Here is an 18,921-nt window from a genome sequence, read left to right on the forward strand (position 1 = left end):
CATATGTTGTTGCTGGAATTACAAACCAGTTTGAAACAGGGTTATCTGGTTTCTATGCATGCATTTGCACCATGACCAGTAAACCAGGCACACTGGCAGCACGTAAGGGTACATTTTAGCAAGAGTTCATAATATAGTAGTAAGAGGAACTCTTGATTTTAGATACTACCTACAAAGCAATGAAAAAAAGGTAGTGCGCAACTACATATGTGTACATATAAAACACTTTACACAGAACACACTACCTTCTACTTCTCTTTTAAATACCATTCCGTGCATTGCTTCTGAGCTCAACACACCAGACCCCTATAGCACACCAACACACAGTCACACACTATATCATCTATACAACACATGCAAATAATGCTCACCAATATTTTTGATACTCTGACATTATCCACGCTAAAATTATTATGACTCTTAGGAAGAATTGAAACTAAAAGAAAACAGACAAAGTCAAATTATACATAAAACATTTACGTCATGAAACCCCTCAAAAAACAGTTTGATACTTGTCCATCCATATGTCCCGTTACATTAGACCCTAAAATAAGGACACCTCACTAACATGAAATATAGGAAATCCATTCTGATCTAGTCACTGTGTAACAGCTACTGCAAATCATGCAACCACCCAGATAAAATATATGTATACACTTATCAGTATGTACTGCATAAGGCATTGGCTGGATTTCATTACAGGCAAATACCCAACATCATATGGTGTATGTATAACATATTCACCCACCACAAGCCTCAGCTACTAGATCTGATAAGAAGTCAGCGTTGCCGTACTGCACAGAGAACAATAGAATATATTACACTAGTAGAAAAGAGTCCCATCCATTACCTGCTTGCTGGCTATGGCAGTATGAATGGCTCGTGAGACCTCCTTTACATCCTGTAGGTCCTTTAATGTGTAACACACTAGGGCTGGAAATTGAAAACCACAATCAAATCACTGCTGAGATAATGTTAACACACAGAATATAACTAATTTCGTACAAAGACGTTATATTACAGCCAAGCTTATGTCGCCAACACCAAAGCTTAAAATTACAAAAACAGTAGAGGTCGAGTGGTTTTGACATTACTACTCGTTGTAAAAGTAATTATCAGTATTTCGCTCAGCACTACCATCGAACTATAAACATACTACAACTTCACACATACAGATATAACACACTAAATTGACCCAATACGTGTGTGCAGATTGAAATAAACAAGTTGATGTTGTGGTTTTAATAACTACCAGGTGCCAAGCAGCTAGCAGTGTATAAATATTGCATACTATACTATTACAGCAAATAGGATTTGGTTTGATTCATGGATTATTTTGTAATTCTCTACTATGCACTGCTAAGGAAGTGCTATTGTAACAAACAATATGTACTGTACCCACACCCATACATGGATACTTGAATTTTAAACAAACCACCTCAGTGCAAAGCTTACTTGTGCTGAAGTTTAATACAGGCTTCATTTAGTGTATAATTAACACATACTGGCTGCTGTTACCATACATCGATTCGCTAACATGGGCACACATAGGTAGATAGGTGTAATGCACGCACACGCATGCACACACACACACACGTTTTTACAAAAACAATATCAGTAAACCAGAGAATGCTAACACATGCACGGACAATTCTGTTCCAGTTCCAACTGGATAAACTAGGTGCTCACCCAGCTGGTGGGCACGCACCTCATTATACTTCAGTAAAACAGTTTAAAAATTGATAAATACACAGCCACAACACAAGTAACACAATAGATTTAAACTGTAAGACAACAGTAGATACACCATATAAGGTTACACTCCTCACATGGTAGAATCTCCAAAACTTTTTTAGCAGCCATTTCGTAGCCTTCAATAACATCACTAGGTGACAGACCCATCCTCAACAGACCCTCAGCTTGTTCCAGTAATGCTCCACTGAACACCAGAACAAAATTTGTACCATCTCCAACCTAGTATAGTATGAGACAACACGGTAACTAATATTTCAAAACCTTGAGCAACATTATATACATGAACATACAATAAACACAGCATAATTGGACAGGGTACAGAACTATTTAAGGGTTAAGAGACCAAACAGGTTGAGATTGTAAGTACACATGGAGATAAATTAATGTAGAGAACTGTACATGTTTATGCACACACGTCCTGTACAAGGAGATGAAAAGTGGAAAATCATACGTGCATGACAGTGTACATGCAATGCAGCACCGACCATCTTTAATGAAAGCAGAAAATCACAACCACCAATCTTCTTACCACAATGGAATTTTACTGTCTGTTTAGACACATCATCAAACTCCTAAACTCATTAGACTTCATTCCTGGGATTGTTTTTCCCAGTGTATATACTGTAGATTTCCAAGTGTAAATGTGAAACGCTCCCATTCATGCATGTATGTGGTTGTCATGGAGATTAGTAGAGCAAAAACATGATACACCTGTTAGCTTGAACATAAAAACCATCCTTGTAACCTTATTAGGAAATGACATGTCCCATTACTGAACACATACGTATTTCATGAATTCCAAATCACCCTTTGCTAAAGTTTGTGGTTCCAGATTTATGCAAACACATGGTGCTCCACCATATAGTTCTACATAGCTACTGTACTAAATGATTTTGCAGTACAACATACCAGTAGTTAGCTAGTAAAATCACACGTACCCAAAAATCCTAAAACATTTGCAAAGTACGTTTTTGAAATTCATTGCCACCAACTTTTAATGAATAAATTAAGTTTTCAGGTTTTCTCCCAAAGCATGACAATGTTACATATTTTGTGTATCAATATCATACCTCTTGTTCTTGCATCTCTGTTGCCATGACAATCATTTTGGCAGCAGGGTGTTGGACCTAATGTGGATATCACACAGTGGGTCACATGTATGTAATTCAAAAGTTACATAAAAACCAGCTAATCAAATGGCATTTCTACAAAGTAATTAATTAGACAATATTCCAATTAGCAAAATGCACTCATCTTATACTTACAGGTAATAGGTCAGCAATAGTTACTCTATGAAAATTAGTATACCTTGTACAATAACCCACTATATGAAGTACAACAACATATAACCTCTAGCTCTTTCAAGATGGTAGCAGCATCGTTTGTGACAAATAACTTCTCCAAATGATTGACGACCATTTTATCCATACCTGTATCAACACACAAAAATCAATTAATTTGAAGACTTTAAGAACAAAAAAAAAACTGAACACTATGACACCCGTCCACGGTTCATACAATATTGTATGACTGCATGTACGTACCTGTCTATTATACATGCAGCTAATATAGCACTGCTATCATTGCTATCATTGCTATAATATACACAGTATAGCTGCATATATAATGTATGTATTACACACGTACATGTACGTACCATTTGGTCCGTATGAAGTTCGTGTTATTTGAGCTAGATCTCTGCAAGCTGTGATGTTTCTAAATACTGCCTCCTCTAGTCCATGGTAATGCTATAAAGCCCGCTGTACAAGACAACTATTGGTTGAAACATGTAACATTACCTTCGCTCCTTCCTTTAACATGGACGCAAACCCCGCGGATGGTACGTGCATGGCCATCTCGACTAGTTGGTGTCTTACACGTGCAAGAAAAAGTCACTCACGTGAGGTGGAATTTAAACCTCGCGTGAGTCAGATGTAAATGGCGATAGGAGCGGTATTGCAGTCGATGAGATAGAGATAAAGCTACTGCTCCACCGTGAAGCTGAAAACTAAGTTATTCACCTTAAAACCTGCATTTTCCAGGTATGCTGCAAGCAAACCGATCGCTTGAAACACCAATCGACGTGTATTCCTTGTAATTTTTAAAGAAAAATTAGAGTCTTACTGTGCGCGATTAGTGTTTGTACGTGTCTTTATCACACTGTAAAATTAGTGTACATTCGTGTCCAGTGCGCCTTATAAATCGCAAGATTATTTTAATTGATGCACATCTCTACACATTTGTATGTATGTTATTGGATTACCGATTAGTCAAGTATTTGTGGTTAAACTTTGTATCTAATTTTAGATAATGCCAGTGTCCCGCAGCAAACAGAAATGTAGCAGCAGCGCAACCACATCAGAACCATCTGGAGCATTTTCTTTCCCCACATCTGGAAAATCAGGTTTTGGTGAAACAAATGGTGACGTTGGAGATGAAAGTTTATTTACGTCTTCGTTTGATGACATCTGTGCCTGCTGTAATCCAATGGGCTGCAGTTTGAGGGACATTGATAGCAGTGACCCCGGCCCTGATGCTGTGAAGTTTTCATGCACTAATGAATGTTGTCCATACAGCTCTTTCATGCATGGAGAATGCTTTGCTAATTTGGAGGAATCCCTTGTTAGTATTCTAAAGCAGTCCAGTCGTACAAAAAACTGGAATGATAAACAAAGGAGGCAAGCTGTTTGGAGGAAGGGGTGCGAGTGTCGTTGTAAAAGAGGCAATTTAAAAAAGGATACCAACTACGTACCTGTAGTTACTGAAGGTGATAGTGATAAAAAGAAAAGGAAGAAAAAGGCTCATGATAAAGCTGGTATGCCAACAATTAAAGCTTCAAGTTATCCACGCCAGAATGGATTCGTGCTTCGTCGCAGGTGTCGTAATAGTGACTCTCAGTCGAGTGACAGTGGTGCACCCACTGGCAACCCGCAACCATTTCTTCACCGATCTCCAAATGACTATGACATATTCAGTAAATATCTCCCAAAAGCATTGACTAATTCCTATCACATTAAAATGGAGGATGATGGGTACGGTGCAGGCGATGATACACGATCATTTGTTTTAACTACACTAGCATCTAATCGTGTCAACAGTGTCTCATGTGTCCTCTGTTCTATGGAGCTAAAAGTTTATGATCGATATCCCTTAATAAATGGAACCCTTTTCCTGACACCCAACCAAGCTAATGAAACATGTATGGAAGTGGAATCGAAAGGAAATCATCCGTTGTACCTCTCTGCTGTCTGTCTACCATGTTTGTCAGGTCACAACAAGGTCACATGTAGTTATTGCTCTGCCGATTGGCAAGGGAACATTCATCAAGTTGGTACCATGTACAGCTACGATTTGTTTGCTGCTACACCTTGTTGCAAGGGGCGAGCTGCGTGTACTCAGTGTTGCCAGCCAGTTATGGATGTGAAGAAGCATTCACTGAGTTTTTGGCAACTATCACAGCAAGTGGAGTGCCCCCATTGTAATACATCAGGATTTCATTTGGTCAAGCCACCCAGTGCATTTCATGTCAACATAAACCCTCTCAAAGAGTGACTGCGACAGTGACAATTATATCGACCATACATGCATTATATGTTCCCTTTCGTTTAATACTGTATTGACAATTTTGTTTATAACATTATTTGAGTTTTGAAACAGTACAGAAAAATTAACATAGGCCTATAAACAAACTAAATACAAAGTTCAGTTTCTGAAGTCCAGGCCATTATTGAGGGCTAGAATGATTAGGCTTTAGTAGAGACAGTGATTGACACTGGTCCAGGGCCTTGTGGTAGATCTTCCAGAGGGATTGCAGCTTCTTTCAGACGCTGGCTACCACCACGAGTTGAACGCAGTGTGCTACGAGGCTTGCGCTGCGTCTGCCTGTAACGCGTAAGACCCCTCTGTGTCTTGCGAACTCCACGAGTTGATACACCATATTCTTCTAGAGTTGGCTGCTCCGGCTCTGGTTCCTCTTCCTGGAAGAATTCATCATCCTCTATTAGACTGTGATTAAACACCTTTGCAATCTCTCGGGGGAAGAAATAGTCCATGAACCAAATTAAACAACCACAGAAAACGCAGCCAATTCCAGTTAACATGCAGAGGTAGAAAGACCATCCAAAATGAGGATCAATTGTGTTATCTTCTCCAGGACCAAACGGTATTAACAGTTCAGGGTCATTTATTGTTATAATTCCAAAGAAGAATATTGCCAATATCATGAGAACACCCAACCATATCATTGATATTGCTCCATATCTTATCACCAGCCAAAATAGTATCATCGTAATCAAATAGACAGCAAACGCCAGCCTGAAAAACGGTACATTTCATACACAAAGCTAGATGTGTTTACCACACTCACCATAGTAATATGTGCGTGTACCAACCAGCAACTCTGAATCTTCTACCCCATCGAATCTGCTCTCCATCTAGAGTGAGGTATTCTGCAATCCACTGGATGGGGTACGGTACGCCTCGGAACTGTGAAGCGCGGAACTCCTGGTTGAAACGTCCAGCATTGGGTCCAAAACCAGCACGACCTTGAGCCCACGTCCACCTGTACGCCTCGTTGTAGTTGATACGTTCATTGTACTGGTACTCCGGCGCGCCTAAAACACGAATGCAATAATGATAACTTGGTGTGTTATATAATCGCTTACCCTTCAAAGTTATGTTGACGCCACGCAGACCAATATGCAGGCCAATATCAGCCGTAATCTCAAAATTCGCGAAGGCTTTATACTGCGTGTGCACATCCTTAATCTCGTCCTCTAACCACGCGTAGCCGAAGTTACATTCTGCAAAAATAAACCAGTCACTAAATGAGGCAAGCAACTTTGAACTGACCCAGCAATATTACTCCAACCCATAACGCCACTAACACTCGAACTGTCGCCCATAAACGCTGCAGAGTAAAGCATTAAATTGTCTATCATAAAGTAAATTACGTACCTCCCATCCTCTGATACCAGGAAGGATAAGAAGGAAGGAAAAGGCGATCATGCCGCAAGCGACGGCGAGACCGACCTCCAGTACATCTGCTGCAAATGGTGTCTTGTCATCCGGGTAGAGAGCCGGAGCCGGCTGGTTCCTAAAAGAATTTCCCATCGCTGTCTCTCTCGCACCTCACAGCTACTCGGAAACAACTAAAAAATAATGCTGAGATACACCCGCTAACACCGCATTAACTAGGTGTTAAATGTGTTAAACCCTGATCCGTACTAAACAGGAATTCAATTAACTGTCACGTGTTTCCTGTCCAATTCCATATTGGTAAGACAATAAATGTTTGAAGCCATACAAAGTTGCATAGTTGCCGCCCTTGCTTACAGTCCAACCGGAGATTGAGTTCTAGCAAAATGGCTCGGCTTTTGGCTGGCTTCTTTGCATTGTATCTAATTACTACTGCTTATGCAGGGCCTTTCGGAAGCCATGAGAACATTCTTGTAGTTGATGAGATATACGAAGGTCGTAATTTATCACTGTATTTCGCGGAAGAAGGTAATATAAAAAGCTGTGCTATTTGTGCAATAATATTTTTTTTGCTCTATTTCAGGTGAGTACGAATACGAATCTTACGATGGATGGTACAACAATCCTGCTCACCCGGATTGGGGCGGTGCAGGTATGCAACATGTCGCATGCAAGAAAAGGTCGCTGATTTTGATGGTGTGAATTTTTTTTCCAGATATGCCCCTGGAACGAAAAGTACCCATCCATTACCTGGACGGCGTCTATGACTTGTCAGGATATGACCGACCAAATGTGCTAGTTATCAGTAACCTCACCTTTGAAGGGTTAACAGGAAGAGGCTCTGATAGAAGAACATCCCTTTTTACCTTTTATGGTAAGAAGCCACGTAACGCTCTTTAGATTTTTTTTCCTTGCTATTAATTAGGTCAGCAAGTTGTAGAGGAAGTATTGGATGCTCAGAGGCCTGGCTGTCCACCAGAGTATGAGAACATGAAGATCCCAATTTGTCATCCTCTTTATGATCCCTACTGTCGTGGTGACCTCTCAATACCATTCTTGAGGACACGTTACTCTTTCCTCACTGGCTACAATCCAAATAACCCTCGACAGCAGGTTGGTATATGTGCAATGTTCCTGTGCAATATGCATGTATATGTGTTTCTTAGCTGAATGAAATCACTCCATGGATGGATGGCGGTTTAGTGTATGGACCATTCAAGGCATGGGCCGATGTTCTTAGAAGCTTTAAAGATGGCCAGCTAGCTCATGTTCCCAATCCACCATTTGCTGGCAGAGATACTGTTACTGAAAGAGATATCCATCTGCAAGTTCCACGAAGTAACGAAGATTTCGGGTTGCCCTTCATTAACCCTCCACCACCCGCCAACCATTCCTTGTTTGAAGTAAACCGATTTTGGAGTAAGTTTATATGTATGTCTGTCTGTGTGTATGTACCATTGTGGTTAATTGTGTGTGGCTATAAATAAATGTACTTTTTACAGCCATTGGTAACCCAAGAGGAAATGAGAATGCATTTTTGCTCACTATGGGCATCTTCTGGTTCCGTGTACACAACTGGTGGGCACTGCAACTAAAGGAAGCTTATGGTGAAGAAAAAAGTGAAGAATTCTTGTTCAACCGTGCACGTCACTTCACCATTGCCACATACCAGGTAATATTGAAGCACTCACCACTACTATTATATTATTGTATCAGACTTTTAACTGATTGTGTTTACAGTAGATGCCCTCTAAACAAAACACTGTTGGATGCTCAGCCTGGTTTCCTGCTTTTAGAGGTCTATTTCTATCCACACAATTACAAATGTACTGTAGGACAAAACACATTTTCATGCATCCTTTTTTTCCTACTTGAATGCATTAAGCACTTGCTTTCCAATAAAAAAAATTCTTTATATAGCATCAAGCCTTTGAATTAGCAGTTAACTTTAATGTATGTCTGTTTGTGTGTATACTTGTAGCATGTCACCTACAATGAATGGCTACCACTGTTTCTGGAGGACAAGTTCAGAGATTTTGGTGGCCGATTACCACCATACAATGCTAATCCAGGCTACAGTGCCTACTTTGAGTCATCAACTGGCTACAATCCTGCCATTAATCCTCAGATTGCACACATCTATCAGTCAGCTGCTATGAGGTTTGGACACACCATGGTAACCCCTGCCAACTGGAGGAGAAGAACTACATTTGAGTATGTCATTTATCAACAACATTTAGTTTACACACACTGGCACATTATTTTTAAAAATTATGCTGATCTTTTTGTTTACTTGTAGAAATGGCCGGAGGATATGCTATTTTGGGCCAACAGTCAGTAACGATGCCTCAAACAGTCATCTTGAGGATCACAGCACGGCGAATAATCGTTCCATGAATTATGTGCGAGGCAGTTATTTTGAGATTGTTGATCGTTTCTATGATCAATCAGATCAGGATGGATTGTAAGTGGAATAAATAGTAAAATGGTTATAATACCATTTTGTACCTTAAATAGCAACTACATCAGTGAGAGAATCACTACAACAGGGTTAGACTTGCGGGGTACCAGTAATGAAAGCCGGACCTACACATGGGTTAATCCTGATGATCCCACAGACACTGAGACAATGACGTATCGTAATGATCCCAGCATATTTGCTGTGCGTACCTGCCAATCTTATTTCAACCCACAAGAGACAATCAAGTATTCCAACATTGGACCATTCATTGAGGGAATGGCCTCTGGTGCCACAGAGAGAGAGGATTTCATAATCACTCCTGATTTGAGAGGACAGGTAATTACTGCGTATATGCTGTGTGTACAAGTGCTTTTGTTCCTAATGTTTGAATAATTTAATTACCTGTAATCTTTTCAGGTTTTCGGACCATTGGATTTTTCACGTCGTGATTTGATGGCTATCAACTTGCAGAGAGCCAGGGACCATGGTCTGCCTGACTACAACACTGCTAGATTTGCTTATGGCCTTGTAAAACTCAATGGATTTGAGCAAATTAATCCATACTATGGAATTGATGATGTGAGTGTGCGTGCGTGCGTGCGTATGTTAGTGGGTGGGTATGAATACTTGCATATATATCTTTCTTAAAATCATAGGAAATTACGGCAGCTATTGAACGTATCAGGGATGCATATGGTGATGACATTAGCAAATGTGACATCTGGGCTTGTGGTATGGCAGAGACTACAACAGATGGACCAGGCGAGCTGTTCTCTGAAATCCTGTTTGACCAGTTTATGAGGATAAGACATGCTGACCGTTTCTGGTACGAAGATTATAGGCAAAATGAGTAAGTGTGTGTTCGCTTGAAGTATATTGATACCACGGCTTCAATTGTTTCCTCTCTTTTTTAATTAGACTTTTCAATGAGGAAGAGATTCAGTCAATCACCCAGTTAACCTTCCGAGATCTAATTCTGCTGGTGACCGACATACACCCTGATGCTTTACAGGACAATCCTTTTGAGTATATTGGCCGACGTAATGATGGTAGTGAAGGACCCTCTGCACCAAATTGCCCCCAACCATTCCAACTCAGTGAACTGTGGACAGATGACTGTAGGCAACTAGAGACCTTTGACTATTTCACTGAAAGTGACTACCAAATTCCTCTCATTTGGGGATTGTGTTTCATCTATGCTGCTGCCTGTATTATGGTTCTGTTCCTGCTGGCTGCGTACAACCAACATCGTACAGCTAAGTTGCTTGCAAGTGGAAGACCATCTCGAGCCAAGAAAATTGAAGGCACAGATTTGGTTGATGGTACAGGAGGACCCATGGTTGCACTAGAATTGAGGGCTGGTATAAAAAGTGAGACACGTACTGTCAGCATCAAGTTTGGTCCTGGAAAACAGATGACACTATACTATGGTAGTACAGTCTACCGCAAGATTGATCTACGCAATCAAATAAAGATCACAATCCAACGTGCTTTTGATGATGGTCGCCTCTTGTGTCTCAAGATCCCTCATGAGTACGACACCATAATTCAGTGCTACAGCCATGATGAACGTGCCACCATGATCCAAAAGATTGAGGCGTTCCTTGATGAAATCCAGATCGGACACGAGATTGAAGAGCCAGTTAAGGGCATTCTATTGGCCAGTGCCTTCACCAAGAAACAGAGACAGCAACTGTTGGAGGCTTTCTTCAAAGCTGTGTTCAGTGAGAATGCTCAGGAACAAACTCAAGCTGGTTCTGTTGTTAGGCAGAGGAAAGATGTGCTTGACTGTGAATTGACCAGAGAAGAATTTGCTGAAGCCATGTCTCTGAAGGCAGATTCCTTGTTCGTTGATCAGATGTTCCAACTTATTGATCAAGATGGAAATGGTTTTGTCAGCTTCCGAGAGTTCCTTGACATGATCGTCATCTTCTCCCGTGGTAGCCCTGAAGATAAGCTGAAGCTGATGTTTGACATGTATGATGTGGATAAGAGTGGTTCACTATCCCGGGAAGAATTCCGCAACATGTTGAAGGGAATGATGGAGCTTGTTAATGCCAGCGTCAGCCCAGATCAACTTGACCAACTCATCGATTCTATGTTTGCTGCTGCTGGCTTCCAGAACAAACAGCAACTAACCTTGGAAGATTTCAATGTTCTACTTCGTGACCACAAGGAAGAATTGCACAATGCTCGTCTCAACATCACTGGCTATGATGTAGATGTACCTGATGCAAGCATCAAGAAGGAGCAACCAGAAGGTGAGCTATTTAACATAGAGGCATTTTAACAGTGTGTAATATTATTCCTCTGTGATATCTAGATGATCAACCATCAAGGTACCGTCAGAGGGAGACTGCACCAGCTCGTGCTCGTCGCACAATCATCAAGGCATACTCTCGTACCACCAAGACTGATCCACGTGGTGGAGCACCAGCTGAACCAACTGTCACTGCCGACATCCCAACTACCACACGTTCACGGCCATCTACTGGACCAGCAAGAATGTTTGCCAGCTTCAAGCGATGGATTGAGAATTACAAGCTACACATCTTCTACCTTTCTATGTTCTTTCTTGTAACTGGAGCCATCTTTGTGGAGAGAGCTTACTGTAAGTTTTTAGAACGAAAAGAATGTATATATGTTTGTTTTGTTCAGTGTTGAGCATATCTTTTCTGTTACCTATGTGAAAGATCCCTGTCTCCTTTACTGTAGATTATTCTGTAGAGCGTGAACATGGTGGTCTACGTCGTATTGCTGGTTATGGTGTCACAGTTACTCGTGGAGCTGCTTCTTGTATGATGTGGACCTATTCTATCTTGCTGCTGACAATGGCTCGTAACTTCATCACCTACCTTAGGGAGACACCATTGAACCAGTATGTCCCCTTTGATGCCGCTGTCTCCTTTCACAAGATCATTGCTCTCACTGCACTGTTCTTCACTATTATGCACGCCATTGGGCACGGCATCAACTTCTACCACATCTCAACTCAGACAGCCAATGATTTGACATGTCTGTTCCGAGAGGTGTTCCATCGTACCCATCAGCTGCCAAAGTTTAGCTACTGGCTCTTCCTAACTGCTACAGGTTAGTTAGTTTATGCATACTCTTATAAACATGTTTGTGAAATTACCATATCTTTTTCTTTTACAGGATTTTCTGGTTTTATACTTTCACTAATTACAGTGGTGATTTATGTGTTTGCGGTGCAGTATGCTCGTCGCTATGTCTTCCAGGCCTTCTGGTTCACTCATCATTGGTACTATGTGTTCTACATTTTCATGTTCCTCCATGGCTCTGGACGTCTTGTACAAGATCCTTTGTTTGGTAACTTCTTCCTGGGACCTGCCATCGTGTTCGCCATTGATCAACTGATCAGTGTTGGTCGTAACAAAGTTGAAATTGTTGTAGTTCGAGCTGACCTCCTGCCATCTCAGGTTATCGGAATCTACTTCAAGAGGCCAATCACTTTTGAATACAAGGCTGGTCAGTGGGTGCGTATTGCCAGCTTGGCTCAGAACCCTGGAGAGTACCATCCCTTCACACTCACTTCTGCACCTCATGAGGAACACCTCAGTCTCCACATTCGTGCCGTCGGACCCTGGACCCAGAACTTCCGTGAGAGTTTCAACCCATCCATCCTCCGTGGCCAACCTTATCCCAAACTGCTACTTGATGGTCCATTTGGAGAGGGTCACCAAGATTGGTACCGATTTGATGTTGCTATCATGGTTGGTGGTGGAATTGGAGTAACTCCATTTGCTTCCATCCTTAAAGAACTTGTAAATCGTTTCTCCATCGGAGCACGTGTCCAAAGCAAGAAGGTGAGAGCTGTGATGTCTTCATGGATGATGTATTGATAGCTGTTTCATCTTGCAGGTGTACTTCATCTGGGTGACTCGTACTCAACACCAGTTTGAGTGGCTGACCGATATCATCCGTGAAGTTGAGGAGAAGGATGTAAAGAACCTTGTTGAGATCCACATCTTCATCACACAGTTCTTTGACAAGTTTGACCTCAGGACCACCATGTTGGTAAGAACAAGTAACTATATAATTATACTACACACACAGTCACATTGTGCAAAACAAGATATTTAGACTTGTGTTTTTCTTCTTAGTACATCTGTGAGCGTCACTTCCAGAAGATTTCTGGCAAGAGTTTGTTCACTGGTCTGCGTTCAGTGACTCACTTTGGCAGACCAGACTTCAACCGCTTCTTTGACAACCTTCAAGAGGAACATTTCCTGGTGCCTAAGATTGGTAAGATAAACTACCAATAGAGTTTTCATCTGTTTCACCATGTTCTATTCTTGTAGGTGTATTCTCTTGTGGACCACCAGGAATGACAAAGAATGTTGAAGCTGCTTGTGCTGCTACGAACCGATATGAAGGACCTGCCTTCCATCACCACTATGAGAACTTCTAAGCATTCTACTTACTGCTACATGCTATTGTTTCTTGGAAATGATCTTTGAGACTTTTTAATATAGGCCTAAGTTGCAAGTTAGGTTAGGAAATTTATTGTTTATCTAGTGTTAATACTTTTTGCTTTTACTTTTGATTTTTGTTGCTGATAAATAAATACAAAAAGTGTATATTTTCTATGTACACTGCAAAGTATACATCTCTGTGTTTTGCAAGTCAAGGTTATAAATTAGGGCTCAAACGAATATTCTATTATTCGAATATTCGTTCAAAGGAAATATATAACATCAGTGGTAGAGTACATGGAAATTTTTGATCCTACATAAGCATATCTATGACATAAGTGATCGAATCATGTTGATTCTGAATTGTAGTAAAGAGACATCTTGTACAGCCACAGGATTATTGATATCTCATCCATATCAATGCTGAAAAAGAATATTCGGTTGTTGTGAATAAAGAATATTCAAATAGTAAAAACCACTATTTGTTTCAGTGAGCCCTATTATAAATGTGCTGTAGTATTCAAACAATACTCTTGAGTATACAACTGAGTAAATCAGAGCACATTTTTTAGATTAGAGTTGCAATGTTCCACAAACTCTGTCTTACAGTTAGAAAGATATATGTGTAACTGCAGGTGCACATGCTTTTTGAACTTAAAAGCACAATCAATAGTTTTCTTGACAAAATATTCATTAGTTAGCAAGCCCCAAAAGTGGTAATTCAAAATAAATAGCTACATGAGGTGAAATCTGCAAGGATAGGTTATTAATGTTATTGATTTGTGGACAATTCCATTCAGGTAACGTTCTTGGTGAGTATCATGTACAGGAGGCCATAGGATTGAACTGATGTGGTAAAATGTATCTGTTGGTGAACATGAGGGTAGGATCAATCTAAGATATTTACAAAGAAAATCCACAGGATGAATTTGAAGTGTTGGTCATTACAGTCCATGAGGACAATGCACTGACTCAGTTGGCTGATGTGTGTTTGATGGTCATGACTCATGAAGTCCCAAATGCAGTAATAGAAGCACTAGTAGGCTTGTAGAGCAAGTTCATTTCTTACACTTCTTTGTAGGATCGAATCATGTCCAAGTTTGCATGACAATAATATGGTCTTCAGGAGAGTTTATGCAGTCATCTGCACATAAATGAAGTTGTCTTTGTACCACATTTCCTACTACTATTATGCACACAAGGAAAAGAGTAGGGCCAAGAATGGACCTAGAGAGGGGACCTTACATGGAGAAGACAATAAATTAAACCACTTGTTGAGAATGATTAAACGCTTAACAGTGATGATGCTGGCTACACTTAAAAACAAGCAATAATGGATGTAAAAATGGTTTTGCCAATGAAAAAAAGTAGAGATCACAATAAAAACTGCATGCAGTGTCTCCTTTTTTAAGGGAAGACCACTATAATAGTGCTTTAAGTGTTTTGCTAACTATTACAAGCAGTTATACAGAGCAGGAGCTCAAACTTTGTGCCTTGTGGCACTTATGAGCTCCTGCACTGAATAACCAACCAAACAGTGCTTTTTGTTTGATGCAGAAAAGGTGCCCGATATGTCTAACCAAAAGTTCATAATATAATTATTTGGGAACATTACCATTGAATAATAACGAACTCTTGGTCAAACCAATTGTACATCCAGCAATTCTAGGCCTGCTATGCACTACTATTCAATAGCAGGTGGATCAGACTAGGAGAGTAGAGTTGAACCATGGCCTTGCCCAAGTTTCAGTTGCTGTACACAACCTACAATAATTATAGTTATGCAGATCTATCAAACATGCAACAAAATCATTTAGCAGCAAAGCATGCAACTCACTCTAAACTAACATTAGCATGCTTAATTAGAGTGCCATATACAAATTAAGTTTAACAACTTAACATGACAAGCACATGTAAACTCTATCTGCTCGTGTACTTCCACTTTCATATAGATTGATAAACAAATAAAAATTAGCTCCTAACTTAGTTTAGTTAGTACTGACAAGTCCTTTTCAGGAGACACCTTCAGTTCAGATGACTGGAGTATTTCTAGTAGGGCTGGAGCCAATGCAGTTCCAAATGGAGCACGCCCAGTAAGAGTAATACTCCACTTGTTAAAGTGTGCCGCTAATGATGATGTAAATCCGGAGTGATTACCAAAAAAACGTTTCATGTTAAAATGCTCTGCAAAGTCCTTTAGAGACCCTCTGAAGTCAGCTGACAGCTGCATCTTCTTGCCTTCATTTTGGTACTCAAGCAGCAGAGGACATTTTGTGTGAAGTCTTTGCTCTACATTAACTAACAAACTGGCTACTCGTGAAGTATCAATGAAATTGTATGTGGCTGAGAGATGTGGGAACCATTTCAGTTCTTCATGACTGTAACCTAGAAAAGACGAATCTTCTTTGCTATACATTTTCCCCAATCCCACAACACAAACATTCATTTCCCCTTTCTTGGTATGCTGAAATATTGTCTTTTCTGCTAACATTTTACTTCTCAAAAATGTACCACTTTTTCTCAAATCAGCATCACTAGATTCATTGGGAATGGACGTGTACACAAGATTCTTTACACCTTTTTCCAAACAAGCAGATATCAGATTTTCAATTCCTCGTTTGTTTACCGTCCAAACATCTTCGTCATTGGTGTAAACATCTGGCAGACCACAGACACAGTAAAACACACTGTCAACACCTTCAAGTAGTTGGACGAAACCATCGTAATCAGATACATCCAGTCTCACGTAAGCATCCACTTGTGGATTTCTGTCCTCCTTGGGTGGAATACGTCTACTGACAACGTACACGTGATACAGATCCGATCTCAGAAGACTGTTCACAATATGGTTTCCCAGTACACCAGTTCCTCCTATTACAGCGCATGTTCGCTTCTGCTTTTCACCTTCTTCTTCTAATATTTGTCGCTGAAATTTGTAATCGACTGTTTCACTTCCTCGCCGCTTCCTGTACATGTTCCATACCCAAGCGATGAACATCGCGGTGACAAGAGCAACATAAATGTTGCCTATCTGCCAACTAATTGGCTCATACACATTCTTAAGGTCCGATCCGTCCCAGTCAACTAGCTGGTCTAGCAGTCCAGCACGAATCGCGTCTTCCGAGGCGCCTTCTGCCATTTATCAACCTGCGTTGGAGAAATCTTGGAGAAATGATGGAAGTGAATCACCGAAAAAATGAAATAACTTGTTCTGATATCAGTATACACACACAAAGTCCACAAGGCGACAAGGATTGGGGTTGAACTGAACTCTGAGCTAAACCGAAAACCACAATCGATAAGCAAACGCCTTTCGCGCGGTGCAGCCATTTATAATAATGAAACTTGTGTGGCATTTTTCAAATATTTTGTCATGGATGTTGAAGAAGATGGTTACCCAGACAAAGGCCCACAAAGTGTGGGTGCAAAGTCGTCTAAACGGTATGACTGCAACTACCAAGGTTGTGAACGTTCTTATACAAGTGGGTCTGGTCTGCGTACTCACATAATGACCCATAAAGGAGAATTCCCGTACAAGTGTCGCTACCACAACTGTGACAAGGCGTTTCTCACGTCTTATCGTCTTAAGGTTCACGTACGTGTGCACACGGGAGAAAAACCGTACCAGTGTGAAACTAGTGGTTGTAAGAAACGCTTCAACAACAGGTATAGACTGAACGCACACAAACGTATACACACCGGAAATACGTTCTCGTGTACTCATGATGGATGCAAGAAGCAGTTCACTACCAGAAGTGACTTAAAGAAACACACAAGAACTCACACAGGAGAGAGACCCTACTCATGTACAGTGGAAGGTTGTGGGTGGTCATTTACAGCTTCTCATCATCTTAAGAGTCATGTGTTAACACACTCAACTGATCGACCTTATGTTTGTGACCAAGGTGGATGTAGCAAAGGCTTCTTGACACAGCAGAAGTTGCAGTCACACACACAACGAGTACACACTTTCAAAGAACAAGACACAGTAGCTTCATCCCCAGCAGTCTCGTCTCCAGCAGTTGATGGTGAAGAAATTGGACAAGAAATGTCTGTTGTAGAAATGGCCGAACATCAGCTGTTAGATGATGTCTCACTTCCATCAGTTAATGTGCCGCAGTCTGAGGAACAGTTTGTGTTATCAAATAGTATGCAAGGAAATCAGACTATGCTTCCACCGTCAACAGTATTTCAACCTGTCATGGTAAATCCACTACAAGCTAGTGCAATATCTCAGCAAGGAGTTATGATGAATGCGGAAATACAACCAAACCTGGTACATCCTGAAATCCTGATGGATCCAATTTGCACAACTATTCCTAACTCTGTTCAAACTCAAACAGGAATTATGGTTAGTAGAGAAATCCAGTCAACTCAATCAGAATTGTTAATAAATCCAATGCAAACTGTTATCCCAGCAAGTTCAGTACAGACGCAAACACAGACTGACCCACTACACCCAGACAACCTTCGTGGTCTCTCAATCAGTACACACACGTTGCAAGTAACTTATCTTGCGTTACAGCAGCTGTTCAGAATGGGGGCCCTTAGGAGCATCTTCCAGAGTGTCATGAAAGAGATGCAATGTCGGTGTGTTCCCAACACAGAGACGATGTCATCTGAAGAAATGACCAAGATTATGAACGAGATTCTCAACCCCTTGGCAGCATTTCCAAGTGTCGGAACTTCCCAGGATTTTGCAAATATGCCAGATGATGATCTCTGGAACATTTTGATGCAAGGGAGTACCACTGAGCAACCAACTGAGACTACTGTTAGAAACATGGTAGGTAGTTCTGTTACAGTCGGCACACAGACAGATGATCAGGGTACTCAAACTGAGCCATCTTGCTGTGATTGTAGTTGTCAGGAATGTAAATAAACCAGATTTATTATAAGCTCTTTGTCATTGTATTTCCAGTTTTATTGGGACATATTTATGTAATTCATTTTCATTGTCAACTAATTTGAAATTATGACTGGAGTAGTAAACCCTGCATGAGTCAGGTCCCTGTGAGATAAGGCCACCTGTTGAACCATACTATGTATCATCAAGATTTCATAATAATTCTTTATATCAAGATTTCATAATAATTCTTTATATTATGAACTCTTGGTATCATTCACAGTTGCACATTATGCACACAAAAAACTCAGTGGCCTATCCATACATATGAGTGTTGATTACAGTAGACTTTCGGCCAATTTTTCATCCATGAAATGTGTTATTTTAGCTGTGACCTGGATGAAGTATCCACAAGTAATAGGTCTTTATAGGGCAATTACATTTTA

The 18,921-nt window shown here is 40.6% G+C and overlaps 6 protein-coding genes across 7 annotated transcripts in view; 3 read left to right on the forward strand and 3 right to left on the reverse strand.

The window, feature by feature from the left end:
• LOC136257910 (T-complex protein 1 subunit theta-like) overlaps positions 1-3,702 on the reverse strand; it is an 8,321-nt gene extending 4,619 nt beyond the window's left edge. Inside the window, exons 1-9 of the mRNA XM_066051232.1 lie at positions 3,555-3,702; positions 3,413-3,503; positions 3,106-3,185; positions 2,826-2,882; positions 1,830-1,974; positions 851-933; positions 749-794; positions 372-436; positions 246-306 (exon numbers count right to left, since the gene is read on the reverse strand). Coding sequence (XP_065907304.1) covers positions 246-306; positions 372-436; positions 749-794; positions 851-933; positions 1,830-1,974; positions 2,826-2,882; positions 3,106-3,185; positions 3,413-3,503; positions 3,555-3,611 — 685 coding nt within the window. The 5' untranslated portion in view covers positions 3,612-3,702. The remainder of the gene's footprint in view (positions 1-245; positions 307-371; positions 437-748; positions 795-850; positions 934-1,829; positions 1,975-2,825; positions 2,883-3,105; positions 3,186-3,412; positions 3,504-3,554) is intronic.
• On the forward strand, positions 3,657-5,426 carry LOC136257912 (headcase protein homolog). Its single transcript, XM_066051234.1, has 2 exons — positions 3,657-3,797; positions 4,063-5,426. The coding sequence occupies exon 2, from the start codon at positions 4,066-4,068 to the stop codon at positions 5,305-5,307; it is 1,242 nt and encodes a 413-aa protein (XP_065907306.1). The 5' UTR covers positions 3,657-3,797; positions 4,063-4,065; the 3' UTR covers positions 5,308-5,426.
• On the reverse strand, positions 5,379-6,971 carry LOC136257913 (dual oxidase maturation factor 1-like). Of its 2 annotated transcripts, XM_066051236.1 has the most exons (5): positions 6,712-6,969; positions 6,607-6,664; positions 6,420-6,557; positions 6,122-6,368; positions 5,379-6,069 (listed from the first exon to the last, which is right to left on the reverse strand). In XM_066051236.1, exons 1-5 carry the CDS (start codon positions 6,865-6,867, stop codon positions 5,499-5,501), a joined length of 1,170 nt encoding a protein of 389 aa, XP_065907308.1. In that variant the 5' UTR covers positions 6,868-6,969; the 3' UTR covers positions 5,379-5,498. The 2 variants fall into 2 exon arrangements, with proteins under 2 accessions (XP_065907308.1, XP_065907307.1); XM_066051235.1 differs by having other exon boundaries at positions 6,122-6,557; positions 6,712-6,971.
• Positions 6,972-7,065: 94 nt separating this feature from the next.
• LOC136257908 (dual oxidase 1-like) lies at positions 7,066-13,844 on the forward strand. The gene is made up of 18 exons (XM_066051227.1): positions 7,066-7,260; positions 7,316-7,384; positions 7,448-7,606; positions 7,658-7,845; positions 7,899-8,151; positions 8,235-8,404; positions 8,714-8,946; positions 9,032-9,196; positions 9,250-9,529; positions 9,611-9,772; positions 9,850-10,043; positions 10,112-11,454; positions 11,517-11,804; positions 11,909-12,283; positions 12,350-13,020; positions 13,076-13,231; positions 13,318-13,459; positions 13,516-13,844. The coding sequence occupies exons 1-18, from the start codon at positions 7,119-7,121 to the stop codon at positions 13,623-13,625; spliced, it is 5,100 nt and encodes a 1,699-aa protein (XP_065907299.1). The 5' UTR covers positions 7,066-7,118; the 3' UTR covers positions 13,626-13,844.
• Positions 13,845-15,557: 1,713 nt separating this feature from the next.
• LOC136257916 (uncharacterized) lies at positions 15,558-16,960 on the reverse strand. The gene has a single exon (XM_066051238.1). The coding sequence runs from the start codon at positions 16,766-16,768 to the stop codon at positions 15,608-15,610; it is 1,161 nt and encodes a 386-aa protein (XP_065907310.1). The 5' UTR covers positions 16,769-16,960; the 3' UTR covers positions 15,558-15,607.
• LOC136257915 (metal regulatory transcription factor 1-like) lies at positions 16,952-18,605 on the forward strand. Its single transcript, XM_066051237.1, has one exon. The coding sequence runs from the start codon at positions 17,003-17,005 to the stop codon at positions 18,509-18,511; it is 1,509 nt and encodes a 502-aa protein (XP_065907309.1). The 5' UTR covers positions 16,952-17,002; the 3' UTR covers positions 18,512-18,605.
• Positions 18,606-18,921: the final 316 nt, after the last annotated feature.

This window comes from Dysidea avara, chromosome 6, assembly GCF_963678975.1.
Source record: "Dysidea avara chromosome 6, odDysAvar1.4, whole genome shotgun sequence".
Lineage (NCBI taxonomy): Eukaryota > Metazoa > Porifera > Demospongiae > Dictyoceratida > Dysideidae > Dysidea > Dysidea avara.

What these genes read in the sequence shown, in the direction of transcription:
- LOC136257916 (XM_066051238.1), bottom strand. Translation starts at nt 16,768, where the DNA reads ATGGCAGAAGGCGCCTCGGAAGACGCGATTCGTGCTGGACTGCTAGAC.
- LOC136257915 (XM_066051237.1), top strand. Translation starts at nt 17,003, where the DNA reads ATGGATGTTGAAGAAGATGGTTACCCAGACAAAGGCCCACAAAGTGTG.
- LOC136257908 (XM_066051227.1), top strand. Translation starts at nt 7,119, where the DNA reads ATGGCTCGGCTTTTGGCTGGCTTCTTTGCATTGTATCTAATTACTACT. An exon ending in CAATCAGATCAGGATGGATT is followed by an intron (nt 9,197 to 9,249) that starts GTAAGTGGAATA and finishes TACCTTAAATAG; the next exon opens with CAACTACATCAGTGAGAGAA. An exon ending in CAAGAAGGAGCAACCAGAAG is followed by an intron (nt 11,455 to 11,516) that starts GTGAGCTATTTA and finishes TGTGATATCTAG; the next exon opens with ATGATCAACCATCAAGGTAC.
- LOC136257913 (XM_066051235.1), bottom strand. Translation starts at nt 6,867, where the DNA reads ATGGGAAATTCTTTTAGGAACCAGCCGGCTCCGGCTCTCTACCCGGAT. An exon ending in GGTTGGAGTAATATTGCTGG is followed by an intron (nt 6,558 to 6,606) that starts GTCAGTTCAAAG and finishes TTATTTTTGCAG; the next exon opens with AATGTAACTTCGGCTACGCG. An exon ending in TACACGCACATATTACTATG is followed by an intron (nt 6,070 to 6,121) that starts GTGAGTGTGGTA and finishes ACCGTTTTTCAG; the next exon opens with GCTGGCGTTTGCTGTCTATT.
- LOC136257912 (XM_066051234.1), top strand. Translation starts at nt 4,066, where the DNA reads ATGCCAGTGTCCCGCAGCAAACAGAAATGTAGCAGCAGCGCAACCACA.